The sequence below is a fragment of the Melospiza melodia genome, chromosome 1 (assembly GCF_035770615.1).
Source record: "Melospiza melodia melodia isolate bMelMel2 chromosome 1, bMelMel2.pri, whole genome shotgun sequence".
Lineage (NCBI taxonomy): Eukaryota > Metazoa > Chordata > Aves > Passeriformes > Passerellidae > Melospiza > Melospiza melodia.
In genome coordinates, this window is record NC_086194.1 from 2749768 (window position 1) to 2775088 (window position 25321).

A 25321-nucleotide genomic window follows, 5' to 3' on the forward strand; every position below is an offset into this window, starting at 1 on the left:
GTGCCAGGGCATCACCACCCTCAGAATAAAGAATATCATCATAATATCTTATTTAACCCTGAAAAAAAATCAGCAAAAAAAGAAAAAAAGGCTAATCACCATCTGGAGTGTGGGCAGAGTAGATCTGTGACGGTGTTCACAGGGGTCCAAGGATGAGGGAAGAGATGAGGATCTGACTCCATGTTTCAGAAGGCTGATTTATTATTTTATGATATATATTACATTAAAACTATACTAAAAGAATAGAAGAAAGGATTTCATCAGAAGGCTGGCTAAAAATAGGATAGCAAAGAATGATAACAAAGGTTTGTGGCTCAGCTCTCTGTCTGAGCCAGCTGGGCTGTGATTGGCCATTAATTAGAAACAACCACATGAGCCCAATCACAGATGCACCTGTTGCATTCCACAGCAGCAGATAATCAATGTTTACATTTTGTTCCTGAGGCCTCCCAGCTTCTCAGGAGGAAACACCCTAAGGAAAGGATTTTCCATAAAAGATGTCTGCGACAGAGATCTGTGTAACCATAGCTGAAGGCTTTTTAAGGCAAGGCTTTTACTTGCCTTAAACCGAGGTGTATTTAGGCATAATATTAAAAAAAAAATTCCAAGTTAACACGGTTAGTGTCACCTTCCTGTTCCTGGACATAGTATATGGGTTCCCAGTCAGGTTTTACCCTCAGGATAGCAAAGGTAGTCCATGGCACTGCTCCCTTCAGGTGTCCTGTCAAGACTTTAGAGTCTGGTACCTCATTTAAACTGAAGGAGGGGAGGTTTATATCAGATATTAGGAAGAAATTCTTTAATATGAGGGTGGTGAGGCAGGATGGCGTCACAAAAAACCAGCTGGTAGCTGGCACAGCCAATACTGGAAGGTAAAGGGATGATTTCTCATCATCCAGGCATGATCTCTCGCAAAGCATGAGCAGTGTTCCAGCACTGGCTGATCCAGTGTGAGACATGACTGCGGCACCAGGCCCTGGCCCCAGCTGTGCTCTTCAGTCCAGCTCCCCTTTCCCCACTTCAGGCCTGGGGTATCAGGGTGATGTCACAGCGCAGCTGTCGCTGGAATTTGACATTGTTCAGCTCATGAAGTGACTTCCCTCACTGTCGTGCAGCTGCTTGGTGGCTTTGATCTATGCTTGGGTTGGGCCCTCAGCCAGAGCATTGCAGCCCCACTGCTGGAGGAGGGCTCAGGCAATTGGGAGACTGGGGCTCATTCTCTATTTCTTTTATTTTTGTGGGCAATAGCTGCTGTCGAGCCTTTGGGGCTGGTGGAGAGAACGGAAAACTCATTTTGTGCACATCTGATTGTGCACAGCCACCTCACAGCTCTCTGTGCCCTTTCAGCTCATTTCTGCTGTAAGACCCTTAAAACATTGGTTCTTGCAGCAGCTCAGCTGCTCACTCCCATCTGGAATTACTGCCCTGTGCTGTGTCCCATGACCAGCTTGTTTGTCATTAAACAGACACATTTTATGAAAAATCCTTTCCTTAGGATTTTTTCTCCTGAGAAGCTGGGAGGCCTCAGGAACAAAATGTAAATGTTGATTATCTGCTGCTGTGGGATGCAACAGGTGCATCTGGGATTGGGCTCATGTGGTTGTTTCTAATTAATGGCCAATCACAGTCAGCTGGCTCAGACTCTCTGAGAGAAAAGCCTTTGTTATTCATTCCTTCTTTTTCTGTTCTTAGCCAGCCTTCTGATAAAATCCTGTCTTCTATTCCTTTAGTTTAGTTTTAATGTAATGTATATCATAAAATAATAAATCAGCCTTCTGAAACATGGAGTCAGATCCTCATCTCTTCCCTCATCCTTGGACCCCTGTGAACACCATCACAATTGAACCAATTCTGGAAGGATTCCTTTTGAGGCCTTTTACTCCAACATGGCCTTGACCATTTCCAGGGATGGGGCAGCCACCGCTCTGTTACTATGATATTTTATGAAAAATCTCTTTCCTAAGATTATATTTTCTCTTAAAAAGCTGAGAAGCTCCAACTTCTTTATGTTTTGCTGCTTTAAAATATAATTTAGAAAATTATTTACTCAACACGTAAATAGTTTTAATTTAATGTCTAATCACAGCCAGCTGTGTCAGACTCTCTGAGTCTGTCACAAGTTTTTATCATCGTTCTTGCCTAACCTTCTAATGTCTCCTTTCTCTTTCTTTAGTATAATTTCATATGATTTCATATAATATAGTATAATTTCATATAGTATAGTATCATACAGTATTATTTCATACAGTATAATTTTGTGTCGTATAATTTCGTATAGTATAGTATAATATAATTTCATATAGTATAGCACACCACACCCATAATATAGAATATGGTATAATATAATATAATATAATATAATATAATATAATATAATATAATATAATATAATATAATATAATATAATATAATATAATATAATATAATATAATATAATATAATATAATATGGTATAATATAATATAATATAATATGGTATAATATAATATAATATGGTATAATATAATATAATATGGTATAATATAATATAATATAATATAATATAATATAATATAATATGGTATAATATGGTATAATATGGTATAATATGATATGATGTAATATAATATAATATAATATGGTGTAATATGATATAATGTAATATAATATAATATAATATGGTATAATATGGTATAATATGATATGGTATGATATAATATAATATGGTATGGTATAATATGGTATAATATGATATGGTATGATATAGTATAATATAGTATAATATAGTATAATATAATATAATATAATATAATATAATATAATATAATATAATATAATATAATATAATATAATATAATATAATATAATAGAATATGGTAGAATATGGTAGAATATGGTAGAATATGGTATAATGTAATGTAATATAATATAATATAATATAATATGGTATAATATAATAGTCAGCCTTCTGAAAAGTTAGGGTCAATTCTCATCTCTCACCTCATCCTAAAACCCACAACACAGCTCTTCTGGGCAATGTATTTTAGGGCCTCACCACCCTCAAAGAGAATTTCTTCCTAAATTCCAATCTCTCATTCTCCTTCCTCTTTTATCCCCTCTTAAGAACCCACCATACCCTTCAAGGCAAAGCTGAAGGACCTCGAGGTGCGGGAGAAGGAATCTGCCACGTTCCAGTGCGAAGTGCCCGTGGCTGGGACAGAGACAGCCTGGTTCAAGGAGGAGACCAAGCTGCAGCAGAGCAAGAAGTACAACATCGAGGAGGAGGGCACCTACCGCCGCCTCACCGTGCAGAACGTCACCACGGACGATGATGCTGTTTACATCTGCGAGATGAAGGAAGGGAGCAGGACCATTGCAGAGCTCTCTGTCCAAGGTAAGTGAAAGAGGAGCCTCCTCCAGCCTGGTCTCATCGGCTCTTGGAGGTCTGTTTCACACCCAAGATAGCGCAGGTACCGTAGAAGGCATAAAATCAACAGGATGGCTTCTGTGGCACTGTTGGAAACAAAGAGGTTTAATAAAAGGCAAGATAACAAAACTCTTTACAGAGGATAAACTGAGCCAGGTGCAAGAGTTACTTGCTCCTGGTAAAATATCTCACAAAAGCCATTCATTTCTTCATTCTCTTCTTTTTCTAGTAAATTGCTCAGGTGGAACTTTTTGGCTCCTGTCCAATGAGCTATCCTTAAGTTTGAGGTGAAGTCCCTCAGGTCCTATGAGGGGTCTTTTTACCTAATTGAGGAGAGAAACTTCTGGGCTTATTTCCTTTTTAAGGGGACAAAGGACAGTTTTGTCACTCCATCCATGGGAGGGCACATTGCTCTAGGTAAGAACAGCTCTTGGTGTTTCAGATTGGCCAAAAGTGTGGGATTCACACGTGGAACTCTGGGTTTGACCTTGAGAGCAGGATTTACCATGTCCATGTGGGCACTGAAGGGGAGCAGAGTCCCTTGTGGTGTGAAGATGTGGTCAGTGGGTCCCTGGGGCTCCTGGCAGGGTGTCTCTGGACACAGGGCCACACAGCAGGGACGGGCTGTGTTGCACAAGATGTCACCCAGTGGGAACCCATGCTGGAAGAAGCTGCCTCCAGCTGTGGCCTGGCCCTTCTCCTTGATGCTTTGGAGTAGCTTCCTGAAGCAGAGGCTAGGCAAGATTAGGAGGATAAAAGTGGGTATTTATTAAAGGCCTTCAAAGGTTCACCTGGGGCAGTCAGAAACCTCTGAGAGGGGCTACACCCAGGATGATGATGGTCATGAGTTTTTCATGCAGTTATAAATTTGGTCCGCTTACATACCAGGGGTTAATCCTCCAATTACAGCTTCAGGTAATGAAGTAATTTACTCCAAATTTTCATCCCCCAATTCCCAGAATGACCAGGTTGGAAGAGACCTTCAAGACCATCGAGTCCAACCCAGCCTCAAAACTTCAACTCAACCCTGGCACCCAGTGCCACATCCAGGCTGTGTTAAACACACCCAGGGATGGGGACTGCACCACCTCCCCGGGCAGCCATTCCAGAACTTTATCACTCTTTCTGTGAAAAACTTTTTCCTGATAACCAGCCTAAACTTCCCTTGACACAGCTTCAGGGGAATTCACGGTTTACATCTCTCAGGGCCTGAGACAGTTAGGTGTCCCTGAGTTTCAGGCCTAGAGAGGAATCGTGAGAACAGCAGCTGATGGGCCATGGAGTTTTAGAGTTATATACTAAAGCAGTACAGGATCTGAAAAATATAAAAGCTGAATCCTAAGGCATCACCTTAACATGACCTCAAGCATCAGATGTGTCCCCTGGCACTGTCACACCCATCTTGCCCAGTGAATAGAGGGGTCACTCTTGTCCAGTAATGATGCTGACCACAATGGAAAGGGAGTTTAGCTGTGGTTTGTGGCCAGATGTGTGGTGTAGGCTGCAGTCAGTACCACCATGGTTTAGATTGGAAAACACAGCTCCAGGTCCCTGGCAGCTGGAGCTGCTCTCTGGAGTTTAGGAAGGGGACAAAGGAAGTCTTGGGACTCTAGCTGCTCAGAGTGACCCTGAGATGTGTCAGAAAGTCTCTTTTCCCAGCCTGGTGCTTGAAGAAGGAGTCAGAGCTTGTCATTTCTTGGTCTTAAGGTTGTTTATTGTGTCTTATCTGTAAAATTCTTTCTCCTGTCCTGCTGAGGTCCGTCCAGCAGGACAGTCCAGGCACTCTGCCTGCCCCCCCGGGGGGGGGGTGTTATGTTTTTATACTAAAAACTACATGTACAATATTTACAGTTACTGCCCAATACCTATCACCTATGTTAGACAGTGAGCTTCTACTCTAAACCAGTCTAAAAGTGCCAACATCACCCAGAAGATGGAGGCCAAGAAGAAGGAGAAAGGCTGGACATGCACAGATTCCTCCATCTTTCCTCCTGAACCTCCATTCTAAAAACCCCAAAAATCTATTTTTCACCCCATGATAAATTCACTGTCATTCTACTTAAACTGTTGTGGCTTGCATCCTCATGTAACGTTGGTAATTTGCTCCATTGGTCATAATCAAACCCACAGGAGTCTTGGTCTCTGTGCCAGGGTCTCTGAACCCCCTGGCAGGGGTCTGGGCTGCTCAGGACAGCCAGAGGGATGTCCTGAATTCTGACAGGAAAGGACAAAGGATGGCCAAGTCCAGGTGTCCTGAGTCTGGTGGTTCAGGCTGGAGTGGGAGTAGGTGTAGTTGGGTATGGTGTGGGTGTCTGTCAGTGAGCAGACACAAACCCCAGAGCTGCTGGCACTGGAGGCTGCCACAGCTACAGGATTCATCTTGTCCTGACTCATTTGAAGCCTGAGTTTCACTCCCAGTGGAACCAGAAGGAGTTCTTCATACGCAAAAGCTGGGTGATGTGCATCCTCATGAAAATTCCTTTTTGTACCACCAGTAAAGAGCTGAGAGTGCACAGAGGTGGATGCAGTAGGGAAAATTTAGCCCAGAGATACGGGAGAGCTCAGACTGACATCTTTTTGTTGCACCTTCTGTTAGGTCTGGACCAGCCCACCCCTGTGTGTTTGCTCCCAGCAGGACAGCTGGTATTTTTTCACTTGTTTGTGCTGTAATGGCATGTTCCATCCAAGAGAGAGTGACTGAGCCAGGTGGAGCTTTCTGCAGGGAGAGGAGGCAGAGCCATCCTGAGGGAGCCTTGTGCCTGCCCTGGAGGGGATTGGAGAGAGCAAGGTGGGGTTGGGACAGTGTGAGAGCTGGGCCAGAGGTGGAGAGCTGTGGGATGAGCACAGTGCTGAGGGCAGAGAGGTCAAGGAGGAGGATAAGCAGAGAATCAAGCTTGAATCTTGTGGTGAAACCTGTTACTTTATCAGGGAATTCAGCATTGCTGTCCATTAAACAGGCTGATCTGCCTGGGCAAAGCCTCTTTCACCTCTCAGGGACTGCTCTGGAGTTGGAGCCAGTCACTGTTGGTCGTTTGGGGTGGTCTCCTTGTGGTTTGTCCAATCTTTTGTGTGAATATTCACATCTTACAGCTTTGGGGTTGTCCCAGTAAGTGATGATAATCACAGTCACTTGGAAAGGACATAAATTCATTTAATGTGAATTTCTGTGTTGACACTAAGACGAAACCTGAGATTTTTCAGTGTCTTTCTCAATAATTTGGGTAACTTCTGTGTCTGCCATGTTGATTATGTGATTTACTTTGATGGAGGTGAAATCCTAAAGGCAGAGGAGAGACCTGTCTGGCTTAAGACTGACCTACTTCAGCAAAGTTTTAATTTGAATTTCCAGCATATATGGACAATGAAAGCTGTCAAATCTGTTCTCTTGCAAGGCCATATATATTTTGTGTTTATCCAACATCTGGCTTTGCTTGGTAAAGAAACCTGAGTGACTGCAGTCAAATAAGATTTGCTTTTCTCTCTTTGAAGGCCAAAATGAGTCCTTGGGGTCATCTGTTCTGTGTGATTCAGAGCCTTGAAATTTATTTTCAGGTGTCTGCATGGTGTCTACAATATTTTGACTGGGTGTGGGCTAGTCCTGTTTCAGTCTGGACGGTCCAAAGCGTTTAATATCTGCTGTTTGCTGACCGTGATTATTTTGTTATCTGAAGGGAACATCATTAAAAAACTCCCACGGAAAACTGCTGTCTTCATCAAGGACACAGCCACCTTCTGCGTGGAGCTGGACAACGACTGCCAGAACGTCAGGTGGCTGAAGAACAGAGAGGAAGTGAAGCCCAGCGACCGCATCTCCATCACGCGCTCTGGCAAACAGCACACCATGACCATCCGGGAGTGCAAGGTGGAGGATGCTGGGGAGATTGCCTTCCTGGCCGATGAAAGCAGGACTTCCACCCAGTTCACTGTGACCAGTAAGCTTCTCTTTTGTTCGGCCTTGGCGTTGTGTCTTCCCACGGCACCGTTGCTGTTTTGAGTGCCACCATGGTAATTTTGGTGTCCAAAACCAGCTGAAAATTTGATGTTTGCCACCAAAAGGCCATCAGCCTGTCTGTGGGTGTTGTGAGATGTTTGGAGGGATCCAAACAGGACTTTCACCCAGTTCACTGTGACCAGTGAGCTTCTCTTTTGTTTAGCCTTGGTGTTGTGTCTTCCCATTGCACCGTTGTTGTTTCGAGTGCCATTGTGGTAATTTTGGTGTCCAAAACCAGCTGAAGGTTTGATGTCTGCCACAAAAAGCCAACATCCTGAGTGTTGTGAGGTGTTTGGATGGATCCAAACAGAGAGAATATCTCTGAGATATTAGAGTCATGGAATGGATTGGGTTGGATGGGATCACCTTATTCCATCCCATGCCATGGGCAGGGACACTTTGCATCAAACCAAGATTTTCAGGGCCTTGTCCAGCCTGGCCTTGATCACTTCCAGAGGTGGAGCATCCATGGTTTCTCTGGTAAAAGCAGTGCTGGGGACAGACCATGCTACAATCTTATCTTACTTAACAGAGCAGTAACAGCAGGTGCAACATCATCAAGACTGGACCTGAAATGAAATTTTGGTGAAGTTGCCTAATTTTATTTGGCATTATTTTGATGACACTGCATTTCCCATGTGAAATCTGCTTTATTTAAGGCATAAATACATGTGATTTCTGGCTCTGTTGCAGTTCTGGTTCATATATGAACAAATCACTCACAATTTGGGAAGAGTAAATCTTTTCTTCCACCACTGCAATCAATCAGTGTCAAAAAGGAATCTTTTATTTAACAGATAAGTAACTGTTGAGTTACATAAACTTGGTTTGGGCATTCTGAAGCCATTGAACTAAAATGAGGAAAAAATGAGGAAAGTGTCACATTTGGTTTTGTGACAGTTTCTAAGGTATTTGAGAAGCTATACCATCCAAACAAGCACCTATGCAATGGGGACAATAAAGTTCAGCTTGATTTCAGACCCTGCTGTTTAAATTATGAAGAAAGGGTTGATTCATGGAATAGAAATTATAAGAAACTGTCTTCCCACAAACAGCTATTGCTGAAGAAAACATTGCATTACCATTTCTGATGGCAAGGTCAAGAGATCCCATTCCAGGGCTTAGTGTTCAGCTTAATGTTACCCTAATGGGACCTTTGACATCTATCTGTGACCAGCAGTCACTGACAGGCTGGTAACTGTGCACCCCAAACCACTTCTGTGTCTATTTCTGTAAGGAAGGAAAAGCGTATCGCCTCGAGATTTCCTATTTTTACACTTTGTGCATATCGGATTTACTGTCTGGAGAATCCTCTGTGCTGTGTCCACATCTTTTTCAATTAGCTGGGTGGGATTGGTGGTGGTTCTGATATCTTTTATAATGTACAGGCAATGTTTATTATTTGTCATCTTGCATTGTTAATGCAAGATGATAAATAATGCAAAACCACGCCCATTTTAAAGATGAGGAAACAGAGGCAGGAAGGAGATCACTTGTCCCAGAGCTCAGTTTTTAGTTTAGGCTCGTCAACAGACTCCATCTACAGTCAGGAATTCTTGAGTATGTCCACTGTGTGTTTCACCCCCCTCCCACACCTTCTTTAAGCTGGATTAATTGCTCCTGAGTGTGCTGCTCGTGGGATCACAGCTGTAGTCTGGTTGACTGACTTCACCCAGACACCTTTCAGATAGCCAAAATTAAATGAAATTAATCCTGGGCCATGCCAGTGGAGGTGTAACCAGAGCACATCAGGTAATTCCTCTTGACCATATAAGTGGCAGCACATAGTGAATAATCCTGATGTTACTTGAGCCTTCTCTAAAGGGTTCAAGAGGAATGAAAGGCTGAAAATAAAAATTTATTATGCAAATACCTGCAGGAATGCATTTGTAGCCTCAGGTACCATAAAATAGGCACAGCTCCTCAATAGTGGGTTCTCATGGTGGGAACACATATTTGTTGCTTCCTTTTGAAGTTAATTCCAAGTCCCAGAAACTGGTTCTGCATAAATTACTAAAACAAAGATCCCAAACAATGTCACTATTGGGAGACAAAGTTACAGCTTTGTTACAGTGGGGGCAGCATAAAATTCAAAAGTAGGACAGATACCCAGATGAAGGGGCTGCAGGGAGCATCCAAGCCTGTGTAACAAGCCAGGCTCTCCATAACTCTTAAAAGATTTGAACAACCTTAGAAGATGGGTAAAACCATCAGCAGAGTGAAAATAAGAAGCTGAGTGCTAGTCTGCTTTGCCCAGGAGCTGTGAAGGGCAAAAATGTGGGTCTGTATCCAGCACTGAAGACTTAGACCTACAAAATGTTTGTTGAAGCCTCTCTGATTGTCATGACAGTTTTAATATTGTGTAGTGTGACGACGTTCACAGGGGTCCGAGGTTGAGGGAAGTGATGAGGATCTGACTCCATATTTCAGAAGTTTTGTTTTTATTATTTTATTTATCATTTTATTATATATATTACTTTAAAACTATACTAAAAGAATAGAAGAAAGGATTTCATCAGAAGGCTGGCTAAGAATAGAAAAAGAAAGAATGATAACAAAGGTTTGTGGCTCAGCTCTCTGTCTGAGCCAGCTGACTGTGATTGGCCATTAATTAGAAACAACCACATGAGACCAATCACAGATGCACCTGTTGCATTCCACAGCAGCAGATAATCAATGTTTACATTTCCTTCCTGAGGCCTCTCAGCTTCTCAGGAGGAAAAATCCTAAGGAAAGGATTTTTCATAAAAGATGTCTGCGACAGTGTAGAAACCACATATGTTTAGCTGTGCAATACAATTATTGGACATCCAAATTTGAACTTCATCTGGAGCGAAAATGAGTCTATGATCTTTGTTTAAAACTTCCTTAAAGCATCTTCCATCCATTCTCTTGCTTTTCCATCTCACATCAAGGTTTTATTGAGGTTTATTAAGCAAGATGAGCTTTTAGCCCAGCGCAAACAATTTTAGCTTTCCCCCTTTGATGTAACTCACTTCTCTGCTTGGTTTTGTTTCCTTCCCTTGCGCAGCTCCCAAGAAACCTCCCACCCAACCTCCCTCTGACCCTGTGGTGAAAAATAAAACAGAAACCTCAGTGACGCTGGCGTGGTCCCCTCCGAGGATGGAGCGGCCCATCCCGGTGGACGGCTACATCGTGGAGCGCAAGAAGCTCACCGGCTTCACCTGGGTCAGGTGCCACGAGTCCCACGTGCCCAGCCCCGAGCTTACGGTCAGCAACCTGCCAGAAGAGGCTGACTACCAGTTCAGAGTGTCTGCTGTCAATGCCTACGGACAGAGCCCCTACCTGGAGTTCCCTGGGAGCCTGCACCTCGGTGAGCATGAAACCGGCGCTAAATGGGGTGGTCGGACACGTGGAGGCTTTGAAAATGTTTCCCGTGGCTTTGAGGATGGAGAAACAGCCCAGCAAATCCTCTTTGCCTTCGCTGCTGGTTCTCCTGCTTTGTGCCAACACTGACCTTCAGCAAAGGGAGGAAGGAAAAAGCCCAAACCCACCCCAGTGAGGGTGGTTGGGTTTCTGTGGTGGAACTGTGTGTTCATGTTCCAATATCCCACATCAGGCTGTGGGAGAGGCAGAGCTCCCTGCTCTGGACCTTAAACCTGTAAATGCTTCTTCTGCCCCTGCAGTTCAAAGAAAAATTGAGATGGCCTTATGGTACAATTTTCAATTTATAGAGATATCGATCTTGCACATAGAGAATATTTATGGGTGATCATACCATCATGAAAACCAAGTTCTAGCCAGTCTGTCTTTAATCTAAGAATTTCTAGGAGAAATCTAGGGGTTTTGCTTTATTTCTAGGGTGCCAATGTAGCTATAGAATCATTGGGTGCAATGGGATTTCTTCTTCCTTTGAATCATTGCACTAGGAAATATCTGTACAGATATTGAAGACCCACACAAACTCTGATCATAGTGTGTCTCGATTGTGTCATCCTTGTCCCTCGCTGTCTGAACATATCTGTATTGTGCTAAAATATCTAGAACTGACTCATAGGTATATCTAGAAGTCCCTCCTTCTGAAATCTAAGAATGATATTGGCTATTCAATAAACAACACACTTGTATGGGACTTAGGTGTTTCTGGCCTAGGCCTTTATACATTTTAGGGATTAAAAAAAAAATCAGTAAAATATGCCTGTTGTCCTAGACCTGCAAAAACAGAACTCCAGAGGTCAATTACCTGCTGTGGAAGGAAATATATCCTTTAGACCAACCATGCCTTTCCTCCAGTGCATGAGAATTTTATAAAGCTGCATTAATTAATTCTCACATCTCGTTTACCCTTACAATTTGGCTCCTAAGATGAGTAATCCTCCAGCATGGCAGCCTTGTTCTCAGAGGCGTGTGTTGTTCTTCCCTAGAACCCGTCCTGGCTGTGAAGAACCCCCTGACAACAGCCGAAGTTGCACCTGGAGGGGATGCCCTGTTCACTGTTGACCTGACCAAGACATGTTCTGGCACTTGGTACCTGAATGGCAAAGTCTTACAGGAAAGTGAGACCTACATCATCAACAGAACCCAAACCACTCACACCCTGGTCATTAAAAACGTCACCAGGAAAGATGATGGGACAGAAGTGAAATTTGTTGCCAATGACGTTGAGACCAGCACCAAGATGAGAGTGAGAGGTATTTATTGTCATTGTCATTTATTGTCATCTGTTCTTCTCCCACTCAGGGGGTGGTCGCTGGGACTTGAGGATTAAAACTGGGGCTGGAGGCTTTCCTTGATCTGTGGGAAGCATCTGGAATTGTGTCATGTAATTAATGTGTGTCCTGGTGATGACCTCACAGCTCAGAGTGAGCTGATCTGGCCAGCTGATGGTATCTGAACTAGATTACTTCACATCAGCTCACGAATTTCTGTCGAATTTTTGTCATTCACAACCATCTGTCAGTGGATTCTGTCACCAAATCTGCCACTAATTCACCTTAAAGCTGTAATTTCAGCTCTAGCTTTGACCATTCTCTTTGATTGTAATAGTCTTCCAAAAGTAAAAGAGCATTCATTACTAACAAAGCTTTTTTTAAAGATTTTTTTAGTCAACCATGTGTGGGCTATAAAGTTAGTATGCTGGAACTTGATTTAAGATCAAGGTTTCCTCTATGAAATGACAGTAACATCTGTACCTACCACACTGCAAGGCAAAACATAATGAATTCAAAATTAATCATTTCTTCTGGAAGTATGTGTAGATATCTGCAGAATGATGTTTAGAGTATTATTTATCAGTAGAAAAATACGTGTTGGGGTTTTTTTCTTAGTAACTCTGACTGTAAAAATTTTCTGAACTGAGAAAGAATGCACAGTATTTACGTAAGTGTTGTTACAGTCTCATGTAAGTTGAATTGTACAGCACTTTTCTCTAACAAGCTAAAAATGCAGCCCCATCTCTCTCTCCACGAGATCTTTGAAGGATCATCTGTCCAATTAAGAAATGACACCTTAATTATTTTTACTTTTGACCCAATAACCAACCACCCATGGCTGCAATGGGGACTTTTTATCCAATTGCACAAAACCACCCAAACCCATGGAGGAGAAGGTGAAGGAGAAGAAGGAGAAGGAGCAGCCTCCACCCCATCTTGCTTTATATCCATTACTGTATTCTAAACCCTTAAACTCTAAGTTTCCCACCCTGTGATCTCACACATTTCTGTTCAAATTCCAAAATTCCACACCCACAATCCCAGTTCTATCATTCCATTCTGGAAGCTTCTCCACGACCTCAGGTCAATGCAGTGTTCTCCTGGGGGTCAGTGCCTGGCAGCACAGAAATTTGAAATTCTCAGCAATCAGTTTTCCAACAGAGTGTGAGGGCAGGAACAGGATCTAAGACCTTCAGAGACCTCACAGTCTACAGCAGGCCTGTATCAGGGATAAGTTATCATGGTATAACTCAAAATAACCAAGCCTCTTGTCCTGGCAGGAGCTGCAGTGAGATTCACCAACAAGACCAAAGATGTAGAAAAAGTCTCAGCTCGGCTGAGGGAGGAAGCCAAACTCCAGGCTGAGCTTTCAGACACAGAGGCCACTGTGAAGTGGATGAAAGATGGGAAGGAGCTCAAGGCCAGTGAAAATTACGAGTTCCAAACCGTGGGGAAGAGGCACATCCTGAAAATCCGCAGCACTGCTGAGGAGGACGCTGGAGTCTATGAGTGTGTCTGTGAGGGGGATAAAATGGTTTATCAGCTCTCAGTGAAAGGTGAGTGACTGCCTGGGCTGCTCTGCACTGATGGTGTTCCTGCCCTAAACCTGTGGAGCCATCAGGGACACAAAGGGAGGCTCCAAGAGGGAGTTGGGTGATTGCCCATCAACATCCAGCCTTGATAATGTGTCCCACAGCAGAACTGGGGAGCAAATACAGCAACTGGCCAGGTGCTAGGAGCTGTGCTTTCACTCCATCTTGATATTCCAGGGAATTTGGTGTAATTTGGTGAGGGTGAGTGGTGGGTAGGGAAAAGTGCTCTTGAGATGAAGAAGTCCAGCCCCAAGGGCAGGACACGACACAAGGTCCTGCAGTTCTGGTTGTACAGAGACTTCAGGTCTGGTTGTACAAGATCATTTTGGCATTGTGGGATTTGTTTTTTGTTTTTGTTTTTTTTGTGCATTTTTGTTTTGTTTTATAATGATGATGATTATTATTATTACTATTAGCTTGAGGAATTTTTTTTGTTATTTTCTGTCAATACTTTGGTGGACAAGAGAAAAGACCTTTCCAGGGCACACTGGATGGCTTAACCCCTTCCTGTTTACAAGGTGTTCAGATGTCTAGAAAAACAGCAAGGTAGCACTTGATTTTGATATTTCTTGAACCAGCACTGTTTTACAGCTGATCTATTTTTTTAGCTGTTCTTCCTTTCATGGCAGTCTCTACCTTTACCCTGAAACCAATAGCATTAAGCCTCCTTCTTGCAAACCTTCCCATCTGTGCAAGATTTCATGAAATTTTATGAACTAGAGCCAAGCTGTCTCTGCCTTGAAGGGGACCAGGTTTTACCTAAAACCCCCAGTCCATCCCCAGACTGTTCCTCACATGGATCATTAGATGTCTGCTGAGGTTCAGAGCACAAAATCTTACCCCAGGCCAGTCCAGCCTGTTCTCAGACTGCCACCAAAAGTTAGGGAAAAACAAAATCTCTCCAACAACATCTTTTACTTAGAGAATTAAGGCATTATTTTATTTCTGGCCAAGATGTGCAATAGAAATAATTTCATCCACACATTGGCTGGGTCATGGGAGGAAATCATGCCATCATACATGTTGTTTACTTGATTTTTCACTTGCTTATACAGTCAAAACTCAGAGAAATTAATCGGTTCAATGTTCATTGGTCCCAAATTCTGCAGTTCTTAGTATTTGGTTTCCTATTAGTTATTGATCCCTTTGCCTTCAATGCTAATTTGGTTCTCATTCTGTGTTCTCTTATTGATCTTTTCTGAGACCAGGTGTCTCTGACCATGCAAGGGGTGCTGTCTGGAGTTGATGTTCATTAATGGTGGTGATCTTTTTTATATCTTCTCTGCTACCCCCAGTCTGTTGAGGTGTTAAACTCCTCAGGCCTCATGTGGTGATACAGTTCTTTGAGAAGAAAATCCAATTCCTTTCCCCTGGGCAAAGGCAAACAAAACCCCTGACTGAAGTATTATAAAAATTTTAAACTTTGTATTGTTAAATACAATTGAACAGTTGTATTAAACAATTGTCAAATGTTTAGTTTAACAATTTAGTTGTTAAATTAAACAATTCAGGAGGGATTTCAGAACCTATTTTTTTTTGAACTGGCAAGTTCCGTCTGTAAAGCCATTTGAGTTCCATGCTTTGTCCCACAGCTCACTCTCACCTTCCTCCCAGACATGATAACAGTTCCTGCTTGGAGAAAGTCTGAGGTGTTCCATCATCATCTTCTGCTGGCACCTCACCCTCCTTGGTCTGTGTAGAAACAACAAAGCCTGAGAATACTGTGGGATTTTTTTCCTCATTTGACAACTTATTTGGCCGTTTCAAAGAGCAAACTTGGGAGAGCTGAAAAAAAAAAATCAAAATGTGACTAAATCTATATAGAGGGGAATTTCTGTCTACAAATGACACCTGCTCTTGATTTTGATTTTTTTATTTTCCTCTCTTGCTCTGCCTCTTTAGCATCATTTTTCATGCTGTCAGTTCTGCCGACATTTACTTGAATTACTTGATGGATGTTTCCATGTGGTTTTCATTGTGGTGTGCCTATCAAATGAATGATCAGTGTTATTATTTAAAATAACATAACGACAATGACATAATAAACCATCATAAAACATAATAAAAATAACATAATAATGATATAATAAAATAACATAAAACACAATAAAATAATATAATAATGAAAGAAGAAACCAACATAAAAACACGATTAAATAGCATAATAATGACATAATAAATCAACATAAAACATAATAAAAATAACATAATAATGACATAATCAACCAACATAAAAATATAATAAAAATAACATATAATAAAAATAACTACTACTACTATTACTACTACTACTACTACGAATAATAATAATAATGCTATCAGTCTGCATTGACAAGCTGTGATTTAAAGTCTGCTGTTTACAGCTTGATTCCTGGTGAATCACCTTTGGTACCTCTCATCCTTGTGGGATGAACCCCTCAAATTCTGTACCAACATTTTCACCTTCCATCACCACCACCACCTTTTATCAGCCACAGGGAATCATCTGAGGAGCAGGTCAGCTGTAGGCGGCACGTGGGCATCACGTGGCTGCTGAGGGGCCACTGTGCCAAGCCATGGCCACTGTGTCACTGCCTGGGCCTCCTGCCCAAACCAGCCAGAAATGCACTTGCCATTTGTCACTGCAGCCCCTGCAGAGCCCTGAGCTCCTCTGCCAGGCACCCTCTGACACATGACCTCCCATGGTGACAAGGGACATCTGAGACGGCTCCTTCTGGCTGCTCTGGTTGTGTTTTGCACTCTGGTTTTCTGGGGAAGGGAAAGGTGAATGAATGAACTCATCTCCCTCTTCTTCCTCCCACAACCTGGAAACTGTGGACTGAGTTTCAGTAGTGCTGGGGAAAGAATGTCTCAGCAGTGCCCTTCCCTTCCCTTCCCTTCCCTTCCCTTCCCTTCCCTTCCCTTCCCTTCCCTTCCCTTCCCTTCCCTTCCCTTCCCTTCCCTTCCCTTCCCTTCCCTTCCCTTCCCTTCCCTTCCCTTCCCTTCCCTTCCCTTCCCTTCCCTTCCCTTCCCTTCCCTTCCCTTCCCTTCCCTTCCCTTCCCTTCCCTTCCCTTCCCTTCCCTTCCCTTCCCTTCCCTTCCCTTCCCTTCCCTTCCCTTCCCTTCCCTTCCCTTCCCTTCCCTTCCCTTCCCTTCCCTTCCCTTCCCTTCCCTTCCCTTCCCTTCCCTTCCCTTCCCTTCCCTTCCCTTCCCTTCCCTTCCCTTCCCTTCCCTTCCCTTCCCTTGTGGGTTTTGAATTTTTTGCTTTGAGGCAATTGGCAACTCAATTATTTCATCCCACATTAATAAAATGCCAGATTTATTGTTTATTTTCTATGCTCCAGTTAATTTCCAGGAATAAATTTATATTCATTTTAGTCCTATAAGATATCCATATAGGTTATTAATTTTATGTAATTTAATTTAACTAGGTTATATTTTAACCTCTTCTAGAGTCAATTTACTTGGCAGGTGGTTGCAATATAATGATTGATTTACCTTTCTGGCTTTACCTCCAGTTTATTTCTTTTCTCACCTCCCTTTAAAATAATATATTAATAATATATTTTAATAATATATTAATAATTTATTTTAATAATATAATAGCTCTGTTTCCTGGGGCAGCTTCTCCCTGACTCAGCCTCTTGTGCCCTCTATGTGCTCTGTTTTTTGGACACAGGATAATCAGGGTTATAGTTGGAAATTTGTCTGCTTCTGCTTTGGAATCTAGTGATTAGATCCATAATTAAATAAATAGATTTTTGTCTTATGATACATGAATACCAAATGTAGATGTCAATGCACATTTTTACTGCTGTGCACAGAATTCTTTACCAGAGCTTTGCCCCTGTTTTGTTTCAGCACTTGCAAACTTTGTGAACAAAGAGAAAACTGGAGGGGTTGTCAAGGCCATTGCTGGGAAACGGGCTGAGCTTGTGTCTGAGACCTCTGAGGCCAACATCATGGTGAGGTGGTACAAAGATGGGAAGGAGATCACAGCCAGCAAGAAATTCACCGTGGAAGACAAAGGAAAGCTGCACAAGCTTGTGGCTTCGGCTGTGACAAAGGAGGATGAAGGAACTTACACCTGCAAAATCGGGGATGACACCCTGACTTTTGATTTGAAAGTCTCAGGTGAGTTTGTACTGCAAGTGTGGGATCAGAGTCTGTGTGAGAAATGCGGGATAGCGTTCTTTAGACTTGTCCCGCCTTACAAATTGACAGATTTATAGGCCAAGGTGGCACAACACTTGGAGAGGTTCTGACCCTTGTCGTGATCCTGGTGCAAACCCAGAGTATGGGCAAATAATATAACAATGCTGTGATTTATTTGAGTCGGCGCAAACTTCTTCCAGGGCTGGAGCACAACCCAAGCATGATGGTCTGGTCTCTATTCTTTAGCTCAGCCTGTGCATCATCTTAGGACCACCTCAGGGGTTCAAAGCCTTGCTGTGACTCCTTTGACAAGTTTACTTCCTGATTTTTGTTAGTTAAACATCTCCTGCTGTTCCCAAAGGACACTGTGATCTCAGGGATCCCTCCCTGTCATGCTGTGAGTGATTCCATCAGTCTGTGTCACGTGCCCATCACACAGAGCACGTGGCTGTCAGGCCAAACCCAGAAGAGAAATGCTTGTCACCACTGCATTCCTGCTCAGGATGGAGCCAGAGTATAAAATGACACAAGAACTCAGCGGTGAAATTCAATATCTGTGAAATTCAACTGATTCCAGTTGCATGCTTGGGTGGAACTTTTCTCCTAAATGGGGTTTTCTGCCTTGGGCCTGGAGCCTGATTTTTAACCTGGTCCTAAATTTAAGATTGAAACTCTCCTGAAAGCTTCTCCTGGCATGTCTGCAGTACAATGCAATTCAAGAGAAGTCACAGCTGAGTTGCTTGTGCCCTGTAACAGAATATCCAGGTTGCTGTGATGCTGTCCATGAGCTAACTGAAGACTCAGCAAAGCTGAATAATTTAGGACAGCACTTGTCTGCAGGGATTGCTGCAGGATTTAGTGAGGTGTTTGTTTGCTCAAGTGTTCACTCTGCATCTCACCTCCAGTCCTCTTCTGAGAATGCAACGTCATGCAATTTCTCCGGGAGTGTAATTCCCAGCCCCTCACTTTACTAATTGAATAACTGGTCTGAAACCAGGCTCTGCCCTAAGTGACCCCTCAAAAGGCACTTTGCAATCTGATTTATGCTGTCTGATTAGGGCTGTCAAAGCCATATTTTAGAAGTGTTCTGGTTGTGCTTTTGTCTGAGCATCAGGTACAGAGGATTGCCTGAGCTCGGTATAAACTTTTTGCTGGCTATGGGGAGGTTGGGTGAATCTCCCCTGCAACTCCTGTCACATGGCTGAGGCAAAGAAAACTGGTGTCTGCTAAGTTCTAGAATCACAGAAAGGTTTGGGTTGGGAGCTTAAAGCTCATCCATTCCCACCTCTGCCATGGGCAGGGACACCTTCCACTGTCCCAGGTTGCTCCAAGCCCCATCCAGCCTGGCTTTGGACACATCCAGGGGCAGCTACAGCTGCTCTGGGCACCCTGTGCCAGGGCCTCAGCACCCTCAAAGGGAAGAATTTGTTCCTAATATCCCACCTAACCCTGCCTTCTGGCAGTTAGAAGTTGTTATGCTATGTTTTATCCCCACAAACTTTTGGTGAGCAAGGATTGAGTTACAACCTGGTGACAACACCTTAGCCAGGGCAGCTGCCTCCTTGTTCCATGTGTCACCATAAACATTTTCCAGAGTGCTGAGGAGCTGCACTGCACACTCAGGGGTGGTCTCAGGGCAGGAAATCGATCTGCCTTGAGAATAATGATGCGCCCCAATAAACCTTTTAACCTCTTCTAGAATAAATTTATTTGCCAGGTGTTTACAATATAATGATTGAATAATTAAATAACCCTGAACAGCAGGATTCTGTAGGGACCATTCCCCTTTGGTCAGATAATTGTTGAAGGATACGTCATTACTAATGAATGCACATTTTAATTAAATATTTGCCTGGCATGGCAATTGTCCTTACGCTGCTCAGTGATGGAAAGCAGCAGTTGCTGCTGAAGGAAATGCAATACTGAGCTGAGTTTGTGACAGCCCTCAGCCCGCTCTTCAGGCCAGGGGTGCCCTGGTGGGACAAAGGCTCTGAAATACCTGACATGCCCATCAGATATTGCTCCTTGGATTAGGGACAGGGTGTGTTGAGGAGCTTTGCTCATATTTTACACCAAGTTCTCTGTCTTCAATTGATTGCCTTCAAAGACAGGCAATCATTGGCTTTTACCTTTACAAAGTCTTAATTGATAAAAATGTTGTGTTGTTGCTGCCTACATGACAAATACCCTGTGTTTGCACAGCCAATATCTGTTTGAGCTGAGTTATCCATGCAGGAGCCTCCACTGAGCTGTGTGAGCAATTCTAAGTTCTCTGCTGGGAAGATCAGTTTCAACCAAAAGATATGAGATTATTGAATCCTATGCTCATGGAAATATGGAATGGTTTGGGTTGGAAAGGGCCTTAAAAACTATCTTCTTTCCAACGCCCTGCCATGGGAAGAGATGTCTTCCACTGGACCATGTTGCTCAGAGCTTTTTCCTAACTTGGGGAATATTTTATCAATGAGATTATCCCATATTTGCCCTGGCTTGGAGAAGGATTAGTCCAGTAGGATTGGTATTATGAACAAGGAGCTACAGGATTGGGCTCAGAAACATTTAAAAAAGGCTCCTCATCACCTCTAACTAGATTTTTCTGAAACTTCCCAGGTCTTTTCAAAGTTGTTTCTGCCCTCAGACATCAACACATATCCCCCAGATCTTGCTTGACTTTGGAATCGAGGAGTGGTAAATGAAGTGCGAGCAACTTGAGGGCGTCTCAGTTTGATTTGGAAGATTCAGGAGGATGTAGGGCAGATGAAGGGGATTTCCCTGTAATTGAGAGCAATTATCTGAAGATCAGAGGGGTTTGCACCATCTGTCAGAGAGGCATCAAGAGTGTGTGATAATGGAATAAAGATCAATAACCACTCTATCTTAACTTTGCGCAGATAAACCTGCACCAAGGCACAAACCCTTTTCTCTTTTCCACTCCAGATGAAGCTGTTACTTTTGTCAACAAGCCCAAAACGACTCCAGAGGTGTCAGTCAGTCCTTCTGAGAGCCTGGAGCTGGTGTGTGAGGTGTCAGCTGCTGGTGGGGCCGTGGTGTGGAGGAAGGATCAGACTGAGGTGAAGCAGGACCAGAGGACAACAATCGTCTGCCAGGGGACACAACGCAAGCTCATCGTCAAGAAGGTGACACAGCAAGACCAAGGCAGCTACACCTGCGAGACAAAGGACGACAGAACAACATTCCAAGTCAAAGTCAGAGGTGAGAAAATGCCGGGGATTCCAAAGGTAAAGGAGAATTCCATTTTGAGTGGTGTCTTTCATCCAGATGATCATCTCACAATCTCACTGGGGTGAAAGATCTCAACACAGATCTCAACCATCGTATTCAATTTTTTTTTTTTTTGGCAATTTTTATAACAATATTTTATACACATGGATCTTCACCCATGACTGGTTGCGACCACAAAAAAAAAAAAATCATAGGAAAGGATAGAGATTCATTCTCCTTTCACAATTAGCTGGTGTATCTGCAGAAAGACTCCCATGGAAAAATAGTGTGAGGCCATAGCAGAGAGGGATGGATAAAGGGGAAGGTGTTTGATTAGATCCCATGCCTTCAACATTGGATGGGGCTTGGAGCAATGTAGTCTAGTGGAACCTGCCCATGGCAGGTGGGTTGGATTGTGATCATCTTTAAGGTCACTTCCAACAAACCATTCCATGATTAGATGGAAATCAATAGAATTATCTCAAATAGGCAAAGGAAAGAATGGTTCGTGGACATGAGGATACAGATGCTGTTCCCTTCTGATTCACTGGAATCTTGGAGAGGCATAGGGAGAGAAAAAGAGAAGAGGGAGGACGGTTCAGGCAATGGAAGTTGGTCCTTCAAGTCCTACATTTAAATATGTCCTAAAACTGAGAGTTTTTCACATTACCCCAAAATTCCCATCAAATTCCCATTACTGTTCACCTCTTTTCAAGACAGAAATGAAGGTGATTTCTTGCACTAATGGCCCCTCATTCTATTACCTGTTGGGGCAAGTACAGTGAAGTAGGAGAAACTTGATTTAACACCAGAGACAGTGACTGCAAAAAGCTCTGTGTGACTGTTGGGGTTTCCTTATTTCAGAGACAGAGGCTGTGTTTACAAACAAGGAGAAAGTGCAGAAAGAGGTGAAGGCTGCACTGTCAGAAAATACCACGCTGAGCTGCGAGGTGGCCCAGGAGAAAACAGAGGTGAAGTGGTACAAGGATGGGAAACTGATCAGCTCCAGCAAGAAGTTCAAGGTGGAGTCGGAGGGCAAATCGCGTCGCCTGGTGGTGGGTCAGGTGGAGAAGAAAGATGCAGGGGAGTACACCTGTGAGGCTGCTGGCCAAAAACTCACCTTCAGGATTGATGTCACAGGTGGGAGATTGTTTATTCTCATCACTGAAAGGTCCCTTAATACCAAAAAGATGTACCACACTTTGGGCTCCAGTTTCTGTGCAGCGGCAAATTTTGAGTAGGGGTGGAGATCAACCACCCATCCACTGTCCCATTGATGCTGACAGCTGGACATCTTCTTCCATGGGATGAATCCCCCTCAGTGGCCCTTGGTGTTTTCTGGTTTCCCACTAATGGAAAGATAAACCAGTTTCCATCCCATTCCATCCCATCCCATTCCATCCCTTTCCATTCCATGCCTTTATAAGGATAAAGGTAAGGCTGTCTCCCAGATATGTGGGAAAAATAAGTCTGGAAGAAGTAGGAAAACAGGGCCCCTAGAATGAACAAGGCTTCCATAGGGGTCACAGTGGCAAATGAGATTTGGTATTTATTTATACATTACTTGATGGAACAAAGCAATGGTTTTCTTGTGGAGATGGGAGGAAGCTGAAATCCTGAAACACGAGATAATTTTTCTAAGAAATGGCTGATGTGTTGTCCTCAGGCATGGCAAAGGCCCACATCTCCTTTCTGAGCATTAAAAAATACCAGAGATGTGGAAGCTGTCATGTTTTAAATTTGGGTTTGATCACTTTGGACAGCATCAACTTACACGTGATTTTAAAATGACTTCTCCCACTCCACAGAAGCAGAGGATGCATTTATCAACAAGGACAAAGTGAAGAAAGAGGTGAAGGCTGCACTGTCAGAAAATGCCACGCTGAGCTGTGAGGTGGCCCAGGAGAAAACAGAGGTGAAGTGGTACAAGGATGGGAAACTGATCAGCTCCAGCAAGAAGTTCAAGGTGGAGTCGGAGGGCAAATCGCGTCGCCTGGTGGTGGGTCAGGTGGAGAAGAAAGATGCAGGGGAGTACACCTGTGAGGCTGCTGGCCAAAAACTCACCTTCAGGATCAGTGTCACAGGTGGGAGACAGATTTTGGGTTGCATTTCTTTGGCTTTTCTTTGTATCTGGGTGTTTTTCCCTGTTTTCTCTGATGCAATATTAGAAAAGCTGTTAAAGTACTTTCTGATGCTGGTCTGAGCTGCTGTTTCAGTGAGGTTGTGTAGGACTGAGCAGATCTGGAGCTGATCTCTTCATATCCTGTCAGATCCTTGCCTCCCTATATCTCCTTCAGCTGAGGAAGTGAGCAAAATTTCTCAATATATTCAAACACATTTCTCAATAACAGCCACTGTGTTCCAAAATCTCTTCAGTTTGATCACCAGTACTGGTTCTCTTCCTCCTGTTAACGGGCATTCTTCCATGGAAATCACTGTTTTCCTTCCTCTTTTTTTTGCACATGGTAGGACAATAGTGAATGGTCTCAAGTTCCACCAGAGGCTTAGGTTCAATATTAGAAAAAATTCTTAACCATAAATGTTGTCGTGCATTGGAGCAGGCTGCCCAGGGAAGTGGTGGAGTCCCCATCCCTGGAAGAGTTTAAAAGCTGTGTGGATGTGGCACTTGGGGACCTGCCAGTGCTAGGGGGACAGTTGGACTCAGTGATCTTCCAAGTTTTTTCCAGCCTAATTCATTCTGTGATTTCTTTGGTCTCAATATATTTTACAAGATATCTGGTGAATTTTATTTCAGGCTCCAGGCAGCCATGGACACCAGCTACATTCTGAGTGATCATTTCTGAATTTGATGTTAAGAAAGGGTTTGGTGTTTTGTTTTGATATTTATAGCACTCCACCATCTTTACAGCCAAATCCCTCTTTTTAACATTAAAATTCTTGTCTCATACGCAGAGGTGATCAGAACAGGGAAGCAATTTTCACCTCTATTTTCTTATAGCACCAAACAGAGGTTTGTTATTTTATCAGCAGTGTAGAGGAGCTGCTGTGTTGGGAATGTATTGACTCCACTCTGTGTGGGGTACCCAGGTGTGAGCTGGGGCATTTTGGCTCTTTTTCATTCTTTGTGTAGCTCATTGTTTGGCTGAGGGAGTTGCCATTTTTTGTGGAGGATAGGTAAGGAAGGAAGGATAATTAAGTTTAGATTTGAGAGGTGTTTTCCAGAAAAAAATTCAATATGGGCATTGACAGACCATCATAAAAACAGAGTAATTTGGGTTGGAAGGGAGCTTAAAGATCATCTCATTCCAACTCCCTGCCATGGGCAGGGGCACCTTCCACCATTCCAGGCTGTTCCAAACCCCATCCAGCCTGGCCTGAAACACTTCCAGGGATGGAGCGCCCACAGCTTTTCTAGGCAAAATTGTTATAAACTAAATTCATTGTTCACCGCTGACACTGGTTCATATATTACTACAGAGGTGTAGCCAGAAAACAGAAATTGAGTGTTTTACACACGAACCTCTCTCTCTGAGGAGGCTGTCTGCCCCAGAAAGGTTTCCAGCCCTATTTCCATGGTGGCACAGGGTAATGTGACCCTTTGCCCTGTGCCACCAGCCTGCCTTAGCTACCGTTGCTGTATTGCTCATGGGGACAGCTGTGACACGACGTGCCCGTCCAGCCCTGGCTGGAAAATGATCCAGCGTGAAAGTCAGGAGGGATTATGCGTACTCAGAGCGGTTGGCTCTCCTGCTCCAGAAATCCTCCTCTTACTGGTTTATCCCAGAGTGCAGCGGATTTCTGGGTCTTAATTTATCCTGGTGCCATTGCACTTGGAAAGATTTTCAGGGTTGCTGTACTCCAGGGCTCCACTGCAAGCACAAAGCTTTCCCTGTTTAAGGACAGGTTGAAGGTTAGATGCTCAGTGTTGGGTTTTGGGTTATTTTTTTTATTTTTACACTGAATTTTTACACTGAATCTTTTTTTTAGACTGAATTTCTTGGGTTAATATAAGAAAAAAATCAGCTGCTGCACACCTTGGGACTGAATTGCACGCATAGAAAAAAAGCTGATGCTGAAATATCAGTATTTCAGGATTCAGGGTATGCAATGAAATCCGTATCTTAAATCAGTGAAAGTTTCATGTCCTGAAAATATTTTTCGTCATTTCCACTGCCCAGTTCCACTTAAAGTTGAAAATGTCATCTTCACTGAATAGATGTTTAAATTTAAAATAAGTTTCTAAAAGAAACTATTAACTGGTGTAAATCACTTTGGAAGCTGATTAAAAGTTTTAGTCACACTTCCTATCCTGTAAAAATGGTTTATATGAAAGGTCAAGAAT

The 25321-nt window shown here is 43.1% G+C and overlaps 1 protein-coding gene across 1 annotated transcript in view; it reads left to right on the plus strand.

The window, feature by feature from the left end:
• The window catches only part of OBSCN (obscurin, cytoskeletal calmodulin and titin-interacting RhoGEF), a 164995-nt gene that overhangs the window by 16605 nt on the left and 123069 nt on the right, over positions 1–25321 (plus strand). The window contains exons 3-11 of the mRNA XM_063171002.1: positions 3104–3373; positions 7078–7338; positions 10429–10731; positions 11783–12049; positions 13351–13626; positions 17503–17775; positions 20734–21009; positions 21883–22158; positions 22827–23102. Of these exons, the coding sequence (XP_063027072.1) occupies positions 3104–3373; positions 7078–7338; positions 10429–10731; positions 11783–12049; positions 13351–13626; positions 17503–17775; positions 20734–21009; positions 21883–22158; positions 22827–23102 (2478 nt within the window). The remainder of the gene's footprint in view (positions 1–3103; positions 3374–7077; positions 7339–10428; positions 10732–11782; positions 12050–13350; positions 13627–17502; positions 17776–20733; positions 21010–21882; positions 22159–22826; positions 23103–25321) is intronic.